The sequence below is a fragment of the Ailuropoda melanoleuca genome, chromosome 7, assembly GCF_002007445.2.
Source record: "Ailuropoda melanoleuca isolate Jingjing chromosome 7, ASM200744v2, whole genome shotgun sequence".
In the NCBI taxonomy this organism is placed as follows: Eukaryota; Metazoa; Chordata; class Mammalia; order Carnivora; family Ursidae; genus Ailuropoda; species Ailuropoda melanoleuca.
Genome location: NC_048224.1, coordinates 56,224,759 through 56,246,147, shown reverse-complemented (window position 1 = coordinate 56,246,147; position 21,389 = coordinate 56,224,759). Strand labels below are relative to the sequence as shown.

General features: G+C 51.6%; 1 protein-coding gene across 1 annotated transcript in view; it reads left to right on the top strand.

Annotated features, from left to right (window-relative positions):
* The window catches only part of MED27 (mediator complex subunit 27), a 202,933-nt gene that overhangs the window by 173,563 nt on the left and 7,981 nt on the right, over positions 1-21,389 (top strand). Inside the window, exon 6 of the mRNA XM_034664726.1 lies at positions 5,333-5,374. Within this exon, the coding sequence (XP_034520617.1) occupies positions 5,333-5,374 (42 nt within the window). The remainder of the gene's footprint in view (positions 1-5,332; positions 5,375-21,389) is intronic.

Sequence of the window (21,389 nt, the reverse complement as noted above, 5' to 3'; positions counted from 1 at the left end):
TCCCTGGTTTTTGATGTAAAGTTCGATGCTTCATTAGTTGCATATAACACCCAGTGCTCCGTGCAATACGTGCCCTCCTTACTACCCATCACCAGCCTGTTCCATTCCCCCACCCCCTCCCCCTGAAGCCTGCAGTTTGTTTCTCAGAGTCCATAGTCTCTCATGCTTTGGGATGTATTTTTGAGACCAAGCTCCAGTACACTAATTCTTCTAATAAAATATAAAAATGCTTTTAAAACTTACCAACCCGCTATTCACTGTAACCAAGGAGGTGCAGAGAGCCATGACTCAGCATCTTAAAAGGCAGATTTAAGTTGAATACCTGGGCATTGTCCTGATTTTATACCCGCCAGGCTTAACTGAAAAAATATAAGTGTCTCGGTTGAATTTATCTTATTAGGGGATTTAGGTTATGTTAATGCTATAGCTTCATTAATTACCCCATATCAGTAAAAAAGGCAGCTTTTAGCCTCCTAGCGAAAGGGAGGAAAAGAAATAGTGGTATCAAAGGGAACCTTCAAAGACAGCCAGAGCTGTCTCCAGGGTAATTTCTGATCCCCGCATTCTTCCCACTTCAAAGTTGGATGTGTGTGTGTGTGTGTGTGTGTGTGTGGGTCGAGGGGGTTGGGGAAGCTTGAATCTGATTTCTCTAATAAGTGTTGGCATCAGCCCCGTTTGATATTAGATGCAGGGAACATTTTGATTTGTTATAGCCTTTGAAATTGTTCAGACGACCTTCAGAAAAATGGCCTCTTGTTACTTACGGGGGAAGGGGAAAAGCTGGGGAAGGGGCCTGCAGTTTAATTCACATGTGGACGGTGCCCAGAGTTGTGCTTTCAGCAGTTTCTGGTAACAAATGTCTGTCCTGATTGAAAGTGAACAGTTGAAGAACAGCGGACCTGTAAGACTAGTTCTGTGGTGAGACTTGTTCACTTCCTTATTCTCCAGGGAGGACTGGGCACATTAAGAAGGGGACCAGGTAGGAGTTGATGGTTTGGAAAACTTGGGTAATCATGGAGAAGTGTCTGACCATTGCCGCCCCTGCTGACGCATCACCTGTTGACCTTGCAAGGTGAAGATGCTAATAAATAAAAGCTGTAAAAGTTGAAGGCCCTTGTGAGGTTTATGAGTTTTATTTGGAATTGTCACTTAGATAATTTATGGTACCTTGCACTATTTTTTGAAATGAAGAATTGGTAACTTTCTGAGAAGCTGCCAGAATTTTCACTGGCTGCTAAGCGAATTTCAGTGGCGATGATTGTCACATGAGCGGGCCTCGAAGCAGATTTGTCATGTTGAACTTCCACAGGAGTGCCACCCCCCGCAACAGCTGCCACCGCTGAGGGCGGCGGGCTCACAGTCAGCCCTCCTGAATTCTAGCTGAAATGTGGTCTTCCTCCCGGGTTAAGAGCTAGGCCTCTGGAGACAGGGCTGGTTTTGAATTTTCTACTACATACTCGTGTGCTGTTGAACAGGTTACTTAATCTGAGCCTCACTGTCCTCTTCTGGGAGGTGGGGATGGTTTCATCATCCTTGTCCAGATCTCTGAGAGGATTTCGAAAGCTAACACAGCCCTGTGTCCTTGGCCCCCACGCTCAGAGGGGAGTCTGCTTGTCCTTCTCCCTCTGCCCTCCTGCGCCCCCCCCCCCGCTCATTCTCTCTCTCTCTCTCTCAAATAAATAAAATATTTAAAAGAAAGGGAGGGAGAAAGGAAACGCAGGTGTAGTGCAGGCCACATGCATGGTCCTTGGTGAATAGCGTCTGCCCTCGCTGGGTGTGCGGCCATGCTGATGGCAGTGGTCATTGTCATAGCTGGTGTGCCCTTGCCTTCTGATATTGGGCCATTCTGATTTTTCTTTTCGGTAAGTCAGTTTGATCGTCACCATTCTCATTAGTCGAGACGACCTTTGACATCTTGATGTTTAACCTGAGAGCAGATGTGTCTATGCTAGAACGGTTGGTCATCTGTGGGGTTGGTTTCCATTTTACCCAAGAAGAGAGCACATTCCTACCCCTACAATACTCACTCCAATCCCCAGAGTCCCAGAGGCTACTCCTAAGACTGCAGATTCAGCCACCATTTGCCATAAGGTTGGCTTTTCCATTTTAAGGTCTTTCTAATGCTTGCCCAGAATACTGAGAGGTGCTTTACTTTCTTTCCCTGACGTTGTAGTTCAGAGTAATTTCCCGTTCATCAGGCTGAAAGTTTACAGCTTCCAGAACGCTCCTTTTTGAATATCACAGCCAGCAAAAAAATTGGTAGCCATGCCCGCCTTTGCAGTAAATGAGCTAAAGCTAATAAACACTCACTTGGATCAGTGCGGGCTCCCTGAAATGAATTTCTGAAATCTTCTTGGCCCTGACAAGAGGCAGGGCACTGGCTCCAGAACGCTCACTGAAATGGCTTTCTTTGGCATAAATCTAGCAGAAAATCAAGTACAAACTGCCTGCTGTGCCTTTGCAGCAATAGGGGAACCCATTGTTACCGGCTCCTTTTCTTACCCGTGTGCACCTGCTACGTAGGGCGTATTGTCTGACATCCTTCTGTCCCAGATGGCTGCAGCCATTCCCTAGGGTCCTGAATTATATATTTAAACCTCCTCTCAGAAAGAGCAGCACGCTCACTTTGAATGAGCATGGTGTGTTTTCAGAAGCCACAATTAGGCTGGAGAGCCCATCTCTTAATTAAACTTGTGTGTATTTCTCCCTAGATGATTTCTCTATTAAAACATTCTGCAGATACTGAAGAGTTGGGTTTTTTTCTTAAATAATTTTCTCTTTTAAAACTGTAACTTTTCAGTTTATATGCCGCTTCTTCCTTTTCTCTTTTTCCATAGCCCTGTGTTTATGTCTTGGTCTGCCTACGTATGATGGGAACAGGCAGGAAGGATAAACAGTTGAGAACCTCAGAAGAAACAGCTGTCGGCTTCAAATGGAAGGGGAACTATGTTAGTTCCAAGTTGAGACACTGATGTTACTCTCCCTAAAATTTAGATTTAGACTCTCTGGCATCTCCCTGTCATCTTGGCAGAACTGAGAGATACAGAAAATCGCTCTTATTTGTTCTGCACTCTCTCAGTAATCTTTAAGTGCTGCATTTTTTTAAGCCCTGGGCTCCACTGCGGCGCTGAGAAACAGTGGGAACCTGCCTTCTCCTCCCCAGGATGACCGGCTAACCAGCAGTGTTCTTCAACAGAATTGACAGTGTGGGGAATTCATTCCGTGTGTTTCTTTTGAGGTTTCCTTCAGAGTTATCTGGAGGTAACATGTCACTTTTCCCCCTACAAATTGCTAGCCTACCAAATTAAAATTCTAATGCCTAAAGATTTGTTTTTAATCGAGTGGCTGAAGGGGCGGGGGCAGAGTGCAGTGACTGAAAATTGATACCACCTTTCTGAAGAGCAGTTCAGCCAGAGTAGAAGGGGAAAGGTCAGTTAGGCGTTCTCTGGAAATCCAGGAAGGAGGTGGTAACACCAGAGGGGATAGGGAGAGGTGGGCCATTCGAATGAGTGTTCAGGCAGAGTTCTTCCAGTACTTTTCCTGGGCTGGGATCCTCTAACCTTGGCCCTCTCCAGCAGGAGCCCCACTGGGGTCCAGAGGGACCCTCTCAGAATCCTCTAAAGCTCCTCTGCGGCCTGAAAGTTCTCAAACACGGCGCAGCGTGCGTGGAGCTCATGGGGAATGGGAAGAAGTCGGGGAGAACTGACCACGTGCCTGTGCGCTGACCACCTCTCAAGTCCAAGGCCCATTTTCAGAAAACCAGGTTTTGGTGTTTTCCTCAGAACAAAAACAGAACTCTGAACTGCCCCATGTCAAGTGCAACACTTCACTTCCTGTCTTCTTTGAGGAATCTCCCCGTGGGATTTTTACTCGTGTTCGCATGTGCTCCAAAGTCAATAACACAACCTATAGCCCTTACCGTCATAACTCAGGTTCCTTCCTTGACCACTGGCCAACCCCAAAGGCAGGTTCCAAGAGGCCCGTTGAGCGGGTGTTTCCACATGTGCAGCTCTGGAACTCCTATATTGCAGTTGGCATTTTAGCACCCGTGGGACATACTGCCTCTTCTAATCTGCGCTATCCTTGAGCTGTCTCCCAGCACTGCACTGGGGGTAATTCTGGTTTTGCTTTACTTAATTTATAAGTATAAACTCACGAAATGATGAGAACGCATTAACTTACCATACAAAACTGTAAAACAAAAATCCTTTTGGTTAGAATAAGCCGCTGACATGCTCTGTGTAAGACCCAGTGTAGCCCGAGGAGGATGGAGCAGGTTGACTCCAAGCCCTAGCCATGACCTCCAGTTTCCTCATTTGTGAAGGAGGGGTGCCCTCGATCAAGGGTCCCTGGCCTGACCAGCCATCACAGTCACACCACTGCTTGGGGAGCAAAGCTGAAACAGACAGATGGATAGATTCTCAGGCCTACTGTAAACCTACTAATTCAGACACCGCAGGGGAGGAATCAAGGAGTCTTTATATCAAAAAACAAATTCCGCCAGCAGCTTCTGATGCCAGCCAAGTTTGAGCACCATCAGGGGAGACCATCCATCAGAAGTGTCTCCAGATTGCTGTGGACAATTGAATGGCTCTGAACCATTGTCTCATCATCTGGAAAGTAAGGTTGCTAGCAGGACCAGCGCATGGACTTGTTCTAGGGTTAAATGAGCGAGTGTGTGTGGAGGGCCCAGTGTGGTGCCTGGCGTGGAGCAGGTGCTCAGCAGCTGGGAGCTGCTAGTTTTTCTCCACTCAGCAGGGACCTACTGGTGCCTGTGACATGCTAGGTCCCACACCAGGACAACATAAGCAAAAGAAATAAAGTTTTAGGTGGTCTTAAGTGCAATGAAAATCTCAAATTTTTGAAAAGATACAGAGAATCAAGACAACAGATATGGAAATAATATTTTAGACAGGGTAAGTGGGAGATAACTCTCTGATAAGGTGACATTTGAACTGAAGAAAATTAGGAGAAGCCATGTGAGTGTTGGTGGGAAAAGGAATCTATGCAAAGGTCCCGAGGCAGGATTGACTCCTACCATGTCCAGGTTAGGAAAGGGACCCAGGGGCTCCGCCCATGCAGCCTTGGATGCAACAGGTGCCTCACCTCACTTCCCTATATCTTTTCTGTTGGTTTCCTTAAATCACTGACAGGTTGAGAGAGAAGAAATTCAAGCAGGACATTTGAGATGCATATGCAATGCCACGATTCTGTTATTCCGTAATTATGTTTATTATTTCAAGCTGATGGGTGTAGCAGTTGTTACAATGTCATCTCTCAAAGTCCACAGTTCTAAAATTGATGCTGATGATACTTTATCTCTTTCCCCCAGCTTGATATATGGTCCAAATCCAACTATCAAGTATTCCAGAAGGTAAGCTTTACTTTTTCATTCTTACTCGAGAGGCAAGAAGGGAAATATGGATGCTTGAAGGTATAAACATTGGTCTTAAGTTAGAGGTTTTTTAGAAAGTGAAAAAAGGCAGACACAATAGTATGATGCTCATGGTATGATTCCATTTATATGACATTCTGGAAAAGATTAAGCCTTAGGGACAGAAATCAGATCAGTGGTGTCCAGGGGCTAAGAGTAAGGGCAGGAGATTGTCCCCAAGGGACAAGAGGAAATGTGTCAGGGTGTTGGAAATATTCTGTATCTCCATTGTGGTGGTGATTACACATTGTATTACGTTCCCAAACTCATGGAACTAATACACCCACTATAGAGGGAAAACTGTGCTTTCCTACCTGTGTAGGGAAGACCCCAGTTCTTCCCTCCTCTGTTTGTCTCCAGTGAATCTCCATTACCTTGCACATAAAACACTTCTCTTCTGCCCCTCCTGGTCACTGAACATGTGGGGGTTTGCAGTAACAGACACAAGCTGGGTGTCCAGCTTGGATCTGACACGATCTCCCTGGAGCTACAGACCCCAGTGACAAGTTTGGTTATCTGTGCTTCGGCCCTATCGGCGGTCAGTCAGAGGTTCCCATGCCCCCTCCCCAGACTCTGTCAGTTCACCAGAGCAGCTCACAGAACCCAGGGAAACGCTTTCTTCGGTTTACCGGTTTATTAAAGGACATGATAAAGGATGCAGTTGGACAGGTGGCTGGAGAGCTACACAGAGCAAGATCTGGGAGGGCCTCAAGCGCAGGAGTTTGGGTCCCCATGGAGTTGGGGTACATCACGTCTCTGGTGTTGTATTGTCTCATCTGGAAGCTCTCCAAACCCCATACTGCTGGAATTTTATGGAGGCTTCCTCATGTAGATATAATCGGTCATTAACTCTGTTTCTAGCCCCACTCCCCTTCTCGGGAGGATGGGGGGTGAGACAGAAAATTCTAAGTCCCCAATTACCCTAATCATGGCTTGGTCTTTCTGGTGACCAGCCCCATCCAGGTGCCCACCCAAAGTCGCCTCATTAGAACAGGAGCGGCCCCTAGTGCTCTTACCACTTAGGAAATTATAAGGGTTTCAGGAGCTCTATGCCAGGAACCAGGGGCAAAGATCAAACAATATATGTATATTTTTTTCTCTTATCTTACACCTACAAAGGCTGAATTTTGCTGTGTGGAAATCATACCTTAAACAAAAACAGCAGAGGCTTTTGAGGTGTTCCAAGCTCACCCAGTTTTTAAGCTCAGTTTGTCAGAGCCCCATGGTTACGCAGGTGCCTAGTGTGGGCTGAGGGAGGCGGGCTGGCCCCATCCTCACCCTTCCCCTGCCCCACCACTTGACACTCTGGTCACCTCTTTTTCTGATGTCAGGGCTCCCCATGAAATGCTATATGGGAGAGGTAAGAAGAAATGTGACTAGAGAAAATCCTTTCCCAGCTTCTGATGGTAGAAGGAGCCCTTCCTCGCAGCAGCTCAGCACCTGGGGCTTACGAGGGCTCCCACCACCCCGTAGCACCCAGGCCAGCTCCCTTGCAGGACACCAGCTGCTTTCTTCTGCTTGCATCCCTCCCCGTCTCTGCTTCCGTCCAGCGGCGCACGTGGTGGGGTTGCTTGTGATTTCATTCAGTGCCCCGTCCAGCTCAACAGCAATGACTTACTGAGCCCCTTTGCCGTGAGCCAGGCACTCTGCTGGGTGCTAGGAATGCGAGGGAAAACCAGACAGACGAGGAGGCACAAGAAGGAAGGAAGGTAACTCCAGCACGTTAACTAGAGGGCTGCACTCAAGAACAGCATGAGGGGCCTCTCACGTTGGTGCAGTCCCAGCAGGCCTACGTGGGGCCAGACCTGAACTGAGACAGGCCGCTCCTGCGAAGGAACCAGTCATTTGAAAAGCCGCGGGAGCAGATCTCCAGGCAGCGGCCGCAGCGCACCAGGCTTGCGTTGAGGAGCACGTCCTAAGAGCTGTTGGAAGTCTGTGCGATTGGAGCGTGCAGCAGTCAGAGGGAATGCCATGGGGGACGGAGGCAGAGCGGAGGGTGGGCAGGGGCCTCTGGGTCCTGGGACAGAATTTGGATTTTATTCTCAAGTCCACTGAAGGGTCGGGTGCGGAGGAGGGACCTGATTTTGAAAGCTGAGCCCAAATCGTTTCCACGTGAATAATAGTTGTGTCCAAGGGACGCCAGGGTAGCTTAGAGAGAAAGCACAGAACTTTGTTTTTAATTGAGGGGAAATTCACGTAACACAAAATTAACACATTTCCGTGGCTTTCGTGGTGTTGTGGAACATCCACCCCATCTGGTTCTAAAACATTTTCATCACCCCAAATGGAAACCCCATCCCCATTAAAGCAGCGAGCGTAGGGCTTTTGTATCAAAGCAGCATAATGGACCAGCTCTCTAATGGTGTTTAATACATCACTTCACATTGTTCCCCGGACCCTCTCCGTGAAAGGCTAGACCAAGGACAGATGCCTACAGCTAGGGGAAGAGTCTGACGCCCAGCGCCACACATTTAGGGAGCCCGTGAAAGCATTAAAATTTCACAGTGTGATCACAGTTAAATATAACATGCTATCCTGGGTTGGATCATGAAACAGAGAGAGATTAATGAGAAAATGAGCTTAGTCACTAGGAAGTAACCAATGTTGGTTTCTTAGCTGTGCTGTAGGTCCCGGATCACGACAGGCGTCAGCAGTGGGGAAAACTGGGCGATGGGTACATGGGAGCTGTGCATACCATCTTTGCAACCTTTCTTGTCCAAAATTAAGTTTACCTTAAAAAGAAAATCATCATCTTGACTCTTCTAACACTCCTCTACCCAGCTGAGCTCTCTAGAAGCATAGTGGAGAAAATCGGTCCAGAGCCAGAAGGGAAGGTGTCTGTGGTCATCGGTTGACTTTAGGACGGGCAGCTACATTTGGGTCTTAGCCTTCTTATCTAAGTGACCATACCTGAGGCATTTACTTGCTCGGTAATGCCTGAAGTCTCAGCCTTAAGTGCTAACTTTGTCCACGCTGGCTACTTCTGTCGTGTTTTTCCCCAGCAGCTGGTGGAAAAGCGTTCTAAAGAGAAAGGACACTGGTCATTATCTGCGTCGTGCTTCACTTTAATAGTGAGAAACATTAAAGCAGTTCGGGGTTTTTTGCCTGGTTTATCTCGGCATCCTCTGTGGTATTTCAGTGAGTTACCTCCTTTGGGCCCCACGAAGGCAGGCTGTGGCTTCGAGGACCCATGAGCATTGCAGACCCTAACTGGTCTTTTAACAATGATCTGATTTCCATCCGAATACCCCTTGTGAGGGAGGGTCTTGCACATGCTCACCTTTGCATAAATACATTTTTTTTAATGTTCTGTGTAGTGTTAAGTATTTTTGAATGCAAGCAGAAAGTTTATTAGGAAGTCGTAAAATGTGTGAAACACAGATTTGGTGAAGCATAGACGTGGAGAGACAGCGCTGTATTTTTATTCTACCTCCCCTAAAAATAACCTGCCAAGCACTCTTTGTATTTGTTTAAGACTACAAACACACGCTGAAACAGCATTTAAAATCTGACATTAGTCTAGTGGGAGAGACGTGGGCGCACCGGCCAGTTCTCCCTCGCAGTCTGTGTGGCGGGTCTGAGTAGATGCATTTGTAGGGATGGGGATTTTACCTCACCTGGTGAATGGCATGTTGTCTGTGTGTGGGCAGAGCCCTTTCTGAGAGCCCTTCATCATCCCTACCTTCACCTATTTTTAACTAAATGGACTTGACCGGATACTGACGTGTACTCGGTTAAAAAAACCACAGTTTGGGGACAGGAGATAGTGCTCTCTGATCACAACTAACTGCATGCAATGAAGTCCTTTTCCTGTTCCAAGGGCAGGTAAGAGTCAGTGGATTAAGGAGTTGTCTGTTTTCCCTGCTAAAACATTGTCTTTTGCTGTCAAAGTAAGGAATATATTGGAAAATAGTGTAGTACAGAATTAAGCTTGATCCTTTATCAGTAAAGCTTTCAACTAATCATCATCACACTGAAGGGGTTTGGGGTTTTGTTTAAAGAAAGTCATGCACTTGCTGAAGATGCTGGTGGGGAGGATGGAGGACACATAGTGGGGAGGATGGAGGACACGTAGTGGGGAGGCTGGAGGACACGTAGTGTGGCCTCACGAAGAGGCAGGACGGCCCGGTGCTTAGTCTTCTGCTAGCCTTAGGCCACGTTGGTGGACAGAGGACAGACCATGCGACGAAAACAAAGCTGGGACCGCTTGTCTGTTGCAGACTCCGAAGGCCTGCTGCAATTTATGGGACAGTGGTTGGCATTTCCAACTCAAAATGCCAAAAGGGAAGGATTAGGTGGCAGCATTTCTAAACTCTGCTGTTCAGTCTCAGCTTTTTCTCAGAATCCTATTTGCTTCTTGTCCACCCACTTAAATTTTGGGTGTCCTGATCGATGTTACTGGTAGCATTTCCCTCAAAGACACCGAGAGCACTGTGGTACACGTTCCCTCCCGCCTGTCATCTGTCTGCTCACACCTATGCACGGAGACCGGGCAGGGGAGGCCTGGTTGTCCGCATTGTCTGAAAGGCTCAACCCGAAACAGGAGGGAAGTGCATTTTTAGACCACAGTGACACGGTCAGGGAGGATCCTTGGTCATCAGTAAAATGGGATCTCTCCAGCAGAACACAGTTCCCGTATGTGCTCACCATGGCAATCAGTGCCGGAGACGGGAGTCCTGGGCCACCGCCACTGGCCCTCCCCGTATAGTGGGAGGAACGATCTCCCGGCATTGCTCTGGTGTGAGCCCCAGGACTTCCTTTCTTTGGCGTTCATTATGTGGTCACAATTACTGCGGACTGTGTGTGCTTTCCGGCCCACAAGCAGCAGCGGTGGCGGCCGCAGAGAGAGGCCTGCTGGGAAGGTAGGACCCCTCCCAGGTCTTTCCCCTCAATGTGACAAAGCAAGGTGGTGGGAGGGGGCTGCCTCACAGAGCCTACCCGAGCTTCCATTTGCCTTTTCATTCCTGGAGAAGAATGTCAGGAGCTAAGAGAATGGAAGCGCACACCTGTCACATTCTCCTCAGGCCGTGCACGAGGGACTCCCTGGGTTAGAGACAAGCTCACGAGGTCCTGTCGCAAATCCCACCACGTGAAACGAAATGTGGCCTGCCTTTTGTCTGCAGCGGGGACTGTCAGCAAGCCCTTTCCCTCTTCCTCATTAGACCCCTTACCCGGGCGCAGGGAAGCGGTGGAGGGCCGGGGACAGCTTGCTGTGGGGCCGTGGCTGCCGACAGGTTCCCGTCATTTACTGTGGTGCCCCGGAGGCTCTGTGCACTTCGTCCTGGGGCGAAGAGGCTTTTTATAGCCAGCGCGTCTCCAGCAGAGCGGACTCAGAGAATGGGACTTAGAAATAGGGGGGCCATCTGAAAGGGCAGAAGCACAAAGAGCCAGGAAGGGTTTCAGGCGTGTTCATATTTTTCTGACATTTAAACTCTGCAGGGGCAGTCGCTGTTTTGATCTTTAACCTCCTCATTTCACAACACTGTGCATTTTCATCCAGGAACTTAGGGAGAGTGAGAGCGAGTCTGCAGCTGCTTACTGCGTTAAGTCCTGGCGGGGAGGCTGAGGAAAGAGGTGGGGCGTGTGTGCGGCCGCAGACGGGCAGGTGGAGACGGCGGACATGGTACCAGAGGGAGCGGCACGTCCTCCGGAGCATTTTCACCCGGAGGGCAGCACAAAGCCGGCACCCGTGCATGTGCGGCTCGGAGTCCACAGTCGTCATTCCAGAGGCATCAGAGGGAAGAGCGGCCCTCTCGGGGCTGTGCCATTATGGAACTTGGCTGCGGGCAGGTGGGTTGTCCAGCGGCGGAGAACATTCTGGGCCGGCTGCCACTGCGTCCTCGCTCCTGTATCCGCTTCCTCGTACATTCCCTCACTCGTTCATACTTGGAGATGAAGACCAGCCTCGGCCTCGCCCAGACTTTGTCAGGGGGTGTCTACTGAGTGGCCGCCGGGGCTTTTCCACACAAGAGACAGGGTCGTCCGTAGAGGAGTCCCTGCTCTGCAATTTGGGATCCATCGAATCCCTGCCACAAGTTGAGTGCCTGCCCAAGTAGTACGACATACACCTCCCTCGTCGCCAATCCCGGGTCCCCGGGAGAGGGAGCTGTCCCAACGAAGGGAGGTTCCAGAGGGCAAGACTGGCTCTTCTGACGGAGGCCGTGGCGTGCGTACGTGCTGCAGCACCGCACGTCGCTGAGGAGGCTCAATAAGTAGCCATTTCCGTGTCCTCTGCGATACCTAAAATTTCTCCCTACCGGCTCATTTATGTACTTTTCCGAAAGCCCCCCTGAAATGCCACAAAGCCCTGGAAGCGCCTACAGCGGTGGCCAGAGCTCGAAGCCCTGGTGCCACACCCGCGTCCCGGCCCTCGCTCGGCGGAGGCCCCCACACCTACGAGGATTCTGCAGCCTCCGAAAAAGGGTCTCTCCCATGTCATAGAAGGGATCTCTGCTTTTTCCAGATCCCGTCACTCTGACAAGCGCCCTTTTCTCTTAAATGCTGATCAACTTTTCTCAAGGAGGAGAACTTAACGTTTTGTAGACCAGATATGGTGGCAGTTGGCGCTGTGTTTCCACGCATTCCGTGGCTGCCTCATAAGTGTGTCTTGGTTCTCCCAGACAGAGAAAACCGAGCACCACTGTGAGGGCAAGTGGGCAGACTCCAGACAAGGGACAGTGCAGGAGGAAGGCCTGCTGGAGCCCAGTGTCATCAGGCTGTCAACACACTTCAGGGAAGCAGAGATGGCAGACAAGCCCCGGGTCATCCCAAAAGGTGGCCTTTCCTAAGCTGACATCTGGGCTGTATCGAGCAGTTTGGATAAGCAGGAGGAAAATCAGAGAGGACGTGGTAGGGTCTCAGCTCCCGGGGCCATGGGCCCTGGAATGGTGGGGAGGGGTCATTCCACTCACCAGTACCGCTGGAATGCCTTTTATCACTACCTTTTCTCTTCAGCGGTAGGCTTGAATATTCACAAGCTTCTAAACACAGAAGAGAGTGGATCATTGATTTTTCCCCTTACGATACCCCAATACTTTCCCTCCGCAAGGCTCCCTCCGCCACCACTGAGCGTGGTAATGACCGAGAGCCTTGTTCAGGTCCTCACACGTACCCGGTTTCACGGTTAGAATGGAGCAGGAAAACCTGGGTCCATCCTGCTGGTTCATGGCTCTCTGCCATTAGAGGAGTCCCAGAGGAGTCGGTCTTGACTCTGGAGCTCATTTCTTCCTGAGGGCTTGCATGAGCCTCGGGATACCCCAGGTCAGAATCCAAAGACTGCTTCTGGGAAGCCTGGCCGCCCACCATTGCCCAGTCCCCGTTCCCACAGCCCAGCAGGTCGCCTTGCACTGCAAGGAGGCTTTCCAGCCCTGAGCCTGCCCCCCTCTCTTGGGCCCTGTTCCCCATTCCCCGCTGTGACCTTTCCTGGGAGAGGTAGTGGCTGAGAGCCATTCTGCCATGTGTTCAGGCCCCTGTGTGGTCTAACTTGCCTCGGTCTCCCCATCTGTAAAGTGGACATCATACAAGCACCCACCTCACAGAAATGGGGTGAGGTTGAGTCCACAGGCCTGAAGTTTGAGGTAAACTTCCAGTCAGTGGCTCACCCAACTTCTCGCAAGTGCTTGTCGGCAGTGACCACTCTCCTCTCCTTAGGAAGCTCTCCTCCTCCCACCAGTCTCTCGCCTTGATGACCACTCCTCACATCTCCTCATGTCTTCACTGTCTCCTCTTCACGGCGGACACAGATGTGAAGACTCAGGTTCTGGAGTCAGATGGGCCTGGATGTGCATCCAGCCCGGCCGTGTGTGGACTGGCCAGCTGGGGGTGTGGACTCTCTCCGTGCTTCAGGTCCCCTGGCCACAAAAGGGGGAGATAGTAAAACCTGCCTCGTGGGGTGCGCACCGTGAGGGTTCCGTGTGAAGTGCCAGGCGCTGGGGTTGCCTAGAGGAAGCACTCAGTGCGTGACAGGGGAAGGGGCACGGAACTCACAATCCATGGCCAGGTATGCACGTGTGGCCTGCTTTATGTTAGGTGTTCTGCCGCAACAACCTCACACCCTCGCACCGAAGCAACGTCCGTCTTCCTTTTTCTCCAGGCAGAGGACCTCCTCTCTGGTCAGAAAGTGAGCCACACGGGGAAAAAGGCACCTAGAATTACAACTACCCAGCAGTGCCCTGACCTGCTGATACGGAATCACAGTCCCAGGACCTGGAGCGTTCCCTCGCGTCCCAAGAGGGCTCGTGGCACCTCTGGTGATCCCCAGAAGGCGTTCGAGAGTGATGCGTTCCGCCCTGACACCCGGTTTGCCCCGCCCGGCAGCGCCTGGGCAGAAGGCAGCGGGCATGGTGGTGGCAGGACAGCCTCACGGGCAGGGCTCTCTCCCTGCTCTGCACACTGGGTTCTTTCCCCTGCAGTTGCCTTGGCTTTGGTAGGGAAGTAGGTGGGTTTGTCTGGATTTTCTTGGGAGCCCAGATGTCTCTGGATGTGTTTCTCTAACTGCAAGGCTGTTCCTGCAAAAAATAACATCACACCACGTGGGTACAGAGCAGTTCAGGTATCTTTGGGGCTTGGACTTTGCTGGCAGCCAGCAACAGACCTGGCATTTTACCATCTGGAAAGCGTTGAACTTTTTTCGTTCATCTAAATGAAGAGCTTTAATTCCTTAATCCTGGGAAATGTCAAGGACCTTTTGTGTGCAGCTCCTCTGAGCCCTGCACAAGGGCTTTGGCAGAATGAGGCTGGTCAGGACTCTGGAGAGATCCGTTGTGGCCACCCTGGGGTTTCCCTGTTCACTGAGGCCCTTCTCCCCACCGTGCCCCATGACCTCATCTTTTCCCACCCCCAGACCCCCTTTCACGCTGCTCCCCTAATGCCACTGGCCAAAAATAAAATAAATCAGTAGAATCCCACCTTATCTCTCATTCATTCGGGGTCGCGTCGGTGAGCGGCCCCCGTGCAGAGCCACCTTTCTGAGCACTCTCCTCTCCGTGGATGCCCTGAGCTAGGCCCATGGAGGATACACGAGCCCTGCGTAGCCGCATCCTCGCAGAGAGCACGGCCGGGAGTGAGGCGGGGCTCCTGTCACGGTCAGGCAAGCGCCAGGCTAGAGTTTCCACAGGTGCTGCTGGGGGTGCAGGCCAAGGGGCAGAAGGGTTTCAGGGAGGAGCATCCCACGCTGAGCACAGAGCCGGCGGGAGAGCAGGTTTGGGAGGAGGAATCCTTGGAGCCGCTGGTGGTGTGGGAGCGTGTCATGCGGCTGAGGGAGACCAAGCTGGGACCCGGCTCACCCAGGCCCTCACACACCTTTCGTGGTGTTTCCCGGTTCCCTGCAGGTGCTGGCTGTGGGAGCGGGGGTGGTGGTTGTCGTCGCTTTGCCCCTGGAGGCCCGTCTGGAACCGGCCCGCACTCAGATCCAGGCTTCGCTGCAGGGAGTCCGTGGCATCTTGGCTGCAACTTTAAAGAGATTGGAGTGAAACCCCCCCGCAAACCAAACAAAAAACTCCTTTAAGGAGTTCCTGGCATGTGTCACAGGCTCTATTCAGTACTTTACAGACAAGCTGTCACCGTTCTCAGACAGAGCTTGATCTCGAAACCGGCCTGAGGGAGCAAGAGGGAGCAGCAGGGTCCATCATCTCCTGTCCAGTTCCCACCCGGACAGCCCTGCCTCTGCTTTTACCCCCAGCAGCACTGCCAGGTGCCAGGGGACGGTTAGAAGCCCTTCAAAGCCTATGCCCGTGGCCCCTTCATCAAGCAGAGAGGGAGGTATTGATCCTGTCTAAGTAATCCCCGGTCTCCCCGGACTGCGATGCTTCCTCCTCAGGCCTCCAGGCTGGTGAGCCCGCGGCATACAAATCCAGGGTGCAGATTGGAGACTTGGGCCGCATAATAAAAACGAAACCGCCTGCTTCCGCTCTACTGTACTTTTATCCCGGTTTGAGAAGCGCGTCCCTGCTCTGTTCCCCATTGCCCCCAGCCGCTCCCCCCAGCACTTTCAGGAATGACTTCATAGCATTCCCATTTTGAAATAATGATGGCTTCTCTTTTCATGGAATGAGTACTTCTGGGACTATTTTGAGTATTCGTCATAAAGCCAGTACTCCTCCTCGGAGCAGTGTTGCTGGCAGGGGTTACGGTCTCTTTAAACATTTAACACACGAAATTCACATCTTTGACTCCTGGACTCACACAGAATGTTCTCATTCCCAGACGTTCCCAGTGCCTCTCCCCTTAAGGGTGGGTCTGGCCTTGGCAGAAACCTGAGTAGACACCCCAAAGTCTTGGGCCGATCTCCTTATGGAGCATTCGAGTACCTCCAGTGAACAAAAGGTCATCTTTGTTCTCTGACTTGCAGCACGTGTACAACCAAGTGGCAAATGTTTGGTTTGTGCTCCAGTCTCTTTGAAGCCCGTCAAGATGGGAGGAGGCTTCTAGCACCAAGAGCCATGCTGCGCGGACAGTGTCCCTGGTTCTGAGCTGGGTTCTTCTCCAAGCTCTTTGTTACTGGCCCAGACGCAGAGGACTAGGTGGGGGGATAGACGGTCACATCAGGGCAGCCGGTGGGTTTCTGGAGTGGGACAGGTCGGCTGGTCCTTTTTATTAGAACAAAGGGCTTTAATGTCATCGCTAGTTGGCCTGAGGGTGGAGCTCCGCACAGATATACCCCCAGGGTGTGCAGCCAGGCCCTGCAGCAGCGTCCACTGAAAACCTAGACCCAGGGGTGCCAGTGATCCCTGCCTCATGCTCCTTTACCAGGACCAGCAGGGAGAGTGATGCGGCCAAGGTCACCCAGATAATTAGTGATGAATCCAGGACTGTACCGTGTCTCCTGACAGCTCCACATCACCTTTCCCAGCACGCTGCCTTTGGTTATGTTAATGTAGGCCAGAGAGAATGTTCTCTTTGGAGTCTGTAGAAGCAGATATTGGCTGGAGGGAAGCCAGAATCTGGGTCTCTACCAGGCTTCTCTTTTAAATAAGCAACTCCTAAACACTTGGGTACTTAACTTTCCCTATTAATCTCGTGGGACACACTTTTAATAGAAGCCTCAGCTCTCCTGGCTTAGTGGGGGCGGCCTTGGGCCTCATGAGCTGTGTGCTGGCAAACACTGGCTCTGTGCCATCAGCCCATCGCAGTAGGAAGAGCGGCGCGTCACTGCCAGAGCCCAGGGCCAGCCCAGCGCCCACTGGCCACAGCCCTCGCCCTGCCGGTAGGAAGCAGGCAGTGGCCCACAGTGGCCTGTTCATCTGTAGTCCCTAATGCTGCTGACGTCACGGTCACCTTGGGGAGCTTTCTAACCACATACATCCTGACCCCCAGCCTAGACTCCCTTTTAGAAGCTGAGGGATGGAGCCCCCGGCACCACCTCATGTCTGCTGCTCTGCGAGCGCTCCACGCTGGCCTGGAGGCCCGCGCATAGGTAGGGGGATGCATACACCCTTGGCGAGCCCAGGAATCCCTGAGGACGGGCCCAGGGCCACAAAGTAACTCAGTACAGCTGGTCCCTGACTTACAGTGGTTCAACGTAGGATTTTTCGATCTTAGAATGGTGCGAAAGCAACACACATTCAGTAGAAACAGTACTTTAGAGCTTCAGTTTGGATCTTAAGCTAGCGATGAGCTAGTGGTGTGATCCTCTCTGGATGCTGGGCAGCCCTGCAGCCCTCAGTGCGCCCCGCCCTCCTGAGGGCGACCGACCCCTCCGCTGATGACTGCTCTGTGCTGTTCGGTACGGTATTCAGTATGTTACGTAAGATACTCTGCATTTTATTACAAGATAGGCTTTGTGTAAGATGCTTTTGCCCAGCTGTAGGCGAATGTGAGTGCTCAGAACCCGTGTAACATAGGCCAGGTTAAAACATGTATTAAATGTATTTTCATCTTAACGGTGGGTTTATCGGGATGTAATCCCATCGTAAGTCGAGGAAGATTGGTACCAGAGACTGTCTTTTTCAAAGAGTAAGCTGCTGAGGAATGATAGCATATTGAGAGTTTTTGCCCCTCCCTGGGTCTCGCTGACCCTTTCCGTTTGTCCTTTGTTCTTCCCCGACAGATAAAGAGCAGTCTTTGTGGTCACCATGAAACCTGGGCTCTGCGGGGCTGACCTTCAGCAGAAAGTAGTCCCGCCGGCCCTACCCCGTTCTCTCTGCCCCGCCGCTGGCCAGAGGCCACTAGTGGGAAGAAGAATTTGGACTTGACATGCCAAAATGTAACAGAGGATTCCCCTTCTCTTTAGCACCCCCCCCTTTATTCTTTAGCAGCGAACTTCGGATTTCCCTTAATTAACACATGTGCACCCTGACCGCTGCCAACTCTTGTTTGCCTGGTGTCCCCCTTCATGTCTCAATCCAGAGACTTTCTTGAGGGCCCACCTGTGTCAAGCCCCGTTGGGATGGCTGCCTGGTGTGTGGCAGCGGGCAAGAGGCAGAGGGAGAGCCGTGTGAGTGCAAGAGCCGAGTCCTGCCTCCCTAAGAGTCCCGGGGGCCATTCCCTTCTAGGGAGGAGGTGGCCTGGGTGTGCTGTCTCTCCGCACCCCTGTGGCCTATGTCCGGGCTCAGGCTCCTGCTGTGCTGCTCCGGAGCAGCTTGAGTGGGCAGTCACTTAACCTCCCCACGACCCTTCCTCTCTGGGAAACAGACAGCGCCCTCCTGCGGCGGTCGTGAGGATTAGGCTAGAGAAAGATAGGAAGACCCCCAGGGGGGTGGGTGCTGCTGTTCAAGTGCTTTCCCTGCGTTGGCACATTGAATCCTTGTCCAAGGTCATGCGGCTTGTCAGTAACAGCACTGAGGCCCGTGCGTCTGGCTCGCAAGCCCCGACTCCTCCCACGCTGTGCGGTGTGGACCATCTCGCGAGGGGCTGCGGCTCTTATGCAGGCAGCTCTGCTCTGGCTTTGGCTAATGTAACTCGTGATCTCCCAAGCACCTTCTCACTTGGGCTGAAGACGTCAGGAGCTCCTTGCACACAATATGGTGGGGGAGCTTGGGGAGACTTGTTGGGACTGGCATCTCCGTCACCAGTGTGTTGACTGGCAGCTGTTTCAAGGGCTCTTGAAAGATTCCTTTCTCCCCCAGAGCTTAGTTCCCCGCCAGTTTGGGTGCACAAAGACCTTCTCCGCGGTGTGAGCTGGGACAGAATTTCGGAAGCCCTGGTTGATGGAGGGGGAGAAGGAAGCTGCAGGTGAGACTGATGAAGCCCCTCGGATCTGTGGTGGGCCATGGGATGTCACCCTGCTCAGAGGAACTCACCGGTGGCGTGGCCATGAGCTAGAGGGGGGAGTGCACCCCAGACTGAACGCGAGCCTCTGCAGCGTTCCTTGCCTGGAGGTGAAAAGAGACAGCTCTCGGCAAAGCCCCGACGTGACTGTCTACTCGCTGCTTTTTGGGTGTTTTTTGTTTTTAAGTAAGCTCTGCCCCCTGTGTGGGGCTCAAACTCGGGACCCCGAGATCAAGAGTGGCATGCTCTACCCACTGAGTCTGCCTGGCCCCCTGCCCACTGCTTTCTGAGTGGCCCTGTCCCTCTGTGCCCAAACTTCTCCCCGCCCTCCCTCGCGGCTTACCTGGCGTCACTTCCCCTCTGCTCTTCTTTGCAGGGTGCCCTGTCTCCTTGGTCTATTGTTACTTTCTCTGCTCCTCCCTCCCTTGCCTCGGGCTCAAAGTCTGCTTTGATCTGTTCTCAGGCGCTTTCCTAACCTGCACTCACTGGAGGGATGAATGGCCTCCCCTCCCGGGAAGCGTTAGTGCCCTTCTCAGCTGCAGGGTGGCTTTGATCTCCCAGTGGAATCTTAGGAGCTGTACCTTACAGTGGGGCCATTATGGTGGGGCCCGAGCCTCGGCTGGGCTGGCACAGAGTAGATTTAAGTTAAATTAGTTAATAGCAAAATGTTTTTGTTGCCCCGGGCCTGTTTTTTTTTTTTCAACATCTTGGATGCTGAGCAAAAACCAAAACAAAACAAAACAAAAAAACGACTTTGTTATTGAAAAGTGTAAAACAAGAAAACAGAGAAGGTGGAATGCTTCGACAGAAAGGAAGATCATCGTAGGTGAATTTTTCCCACACTCTATAGCCATGCCTAAGCCTGGTGCTTTGGAGTTTGGCCACAGGAACCCCAAAACCAGTAGTGGAGGAGTTTGTGAGGAAGGGAGAGAAAATGTAACAAATCTGTCAGCTTGGCTTCCTTCTATTAAGATGTCATTAGTGATGGGAAAGTGGGGAAATTAAATGATCATAGCAGCATGAGAAAAAACTGCCACCATTTGGCAATTTAAGGGAGTAGTTTATGCTGGACCTTGTGAAAAAGTGGCCAAATTTGACTGGATTGCCAGCCTACTAATAGAGAAACTAATTAGGCGCCCTCTCCAGAGCCAGAGGCCAAAACAGCGCTGTGGTGGATTTGGGGCAGGACCTGGAGGCCGTTTTCCAGTTTGTTCAGTTGTCCTGTTCTCGAGTGGCCAGCTGTCCAGCAGCCCCATTTGCACATCTCCTGACCTGGGCTTCTCGTCAGGCCTCTGGCACGCCCAGGACTTCACCCGGCTGGGACGCGCAGCCGGTGATGCCCGGGCCCCTGGGGCCTGTGCCTTTTTCAGAACCCGCGTTGCCGGCCGGGGGTTCCTATTGGGAGGGGTGGTCCAGGAGTAGGCCTTGCAGTCTCTGGCCTCAAACACCCACTGCCCCTCCCCAGCTGTGTGACCTAGCCACCTTCCCAACCTCTGGAAGTCTCCATCTCAGTTAACTTTCAGTTTGCCGCTGAATTGTATATGTAATTGTATATGTTGTTCATATAAAATGTTTCCTAAAAATTCTACAAAGAAAAGCAAAGAAAACGTGCAGCCAAACAAAGCAGTCCAGCCTGGGTGGTGGCCTCTGGGCAGCCAGTGTGACTGGGGAATCCGGCCTCAGGACAGGGGCTCCGGCTACTGAAGTGAACGGATCTAGGCTCGTCCCAGGGGACTCCTAGGACTAGAGATGAGCTCTCCACATCTGGGGAAAGGCGCACACCCGTAACTAGGGGACAGCGGGCCACCGGCAAGCAGCTAGCTTGGCTTCCCCGCTATGACAGCACTGACGTGGGGGCAGGGCTTTTAGAAGCACTGTAAAATAAATAGCAGGGGCTGGTGAAAGAATTCTCCAGAAACTCCTTCTTTCATAAATTTCCCACAAAATGGCACTTGCATGGGTGGTTTTATTTAGCAATGGGTCTGGGTGGGGAGGAAGCGGCCTCCAAGCTCAGGGGCCGCGGGGCCCAGTTTGCTGTGTTTTATAGCCATAATTTCACCCCACCGATCACCACCCACCGTCTTGCCAAATTATCATTACTACTGTTTAAAAAAAAAAAAAAAGCATTGCTCATTTTAGAAAGCTGTCTGTCAGAAATGCTTAAAATAAAACCAGTCTGCACTTGAAAGGATAAGTACCACTTATCTTGAAAGTCACTTGGGTAACAATTTCTCAGCAATGTTGGATATGCGACCTATAGCTGTGTTTTCAAGAAAGCCAGTGCACGTGTCCCTGGTATGTGGCCTTTGGTAAGTGGGCTTTTTTAAGTTTATTTCTTCTTTTAAGTTTATTTCTTTATTCCTTTATTTGACAAATACATACTGAGCACCTGCTAGGTGCCAGGTGATGTTCTCGGTCTTGGGGACGTAGCATGAATGAGATGGCCATGATTCCTGTCCCCACAGCGCTACTCGTCTTGTGGGTTCACCAGCCACCAGGCAGGCCCCGGAAGTCCAGCAGGGAAAGAGTCCTCATCCAGAAGCGGGAGGGGCAGAAGGAGGGGAGACAGGCAGGTGCTTCCCATGCATGGCCATTTATTTAGGGAAAGTGAGGCTTGGGGGCTATAAGCTAGGGAGCCTGTGTCCTCACTCTTCGGGGTATGACCTCTCTGATCTTGGGAGTGGACACAGCTCGACTGACTTCTGGATCATTTGCAACTCACCGTGTGGAGCCCGAGCATCCCCTCCAG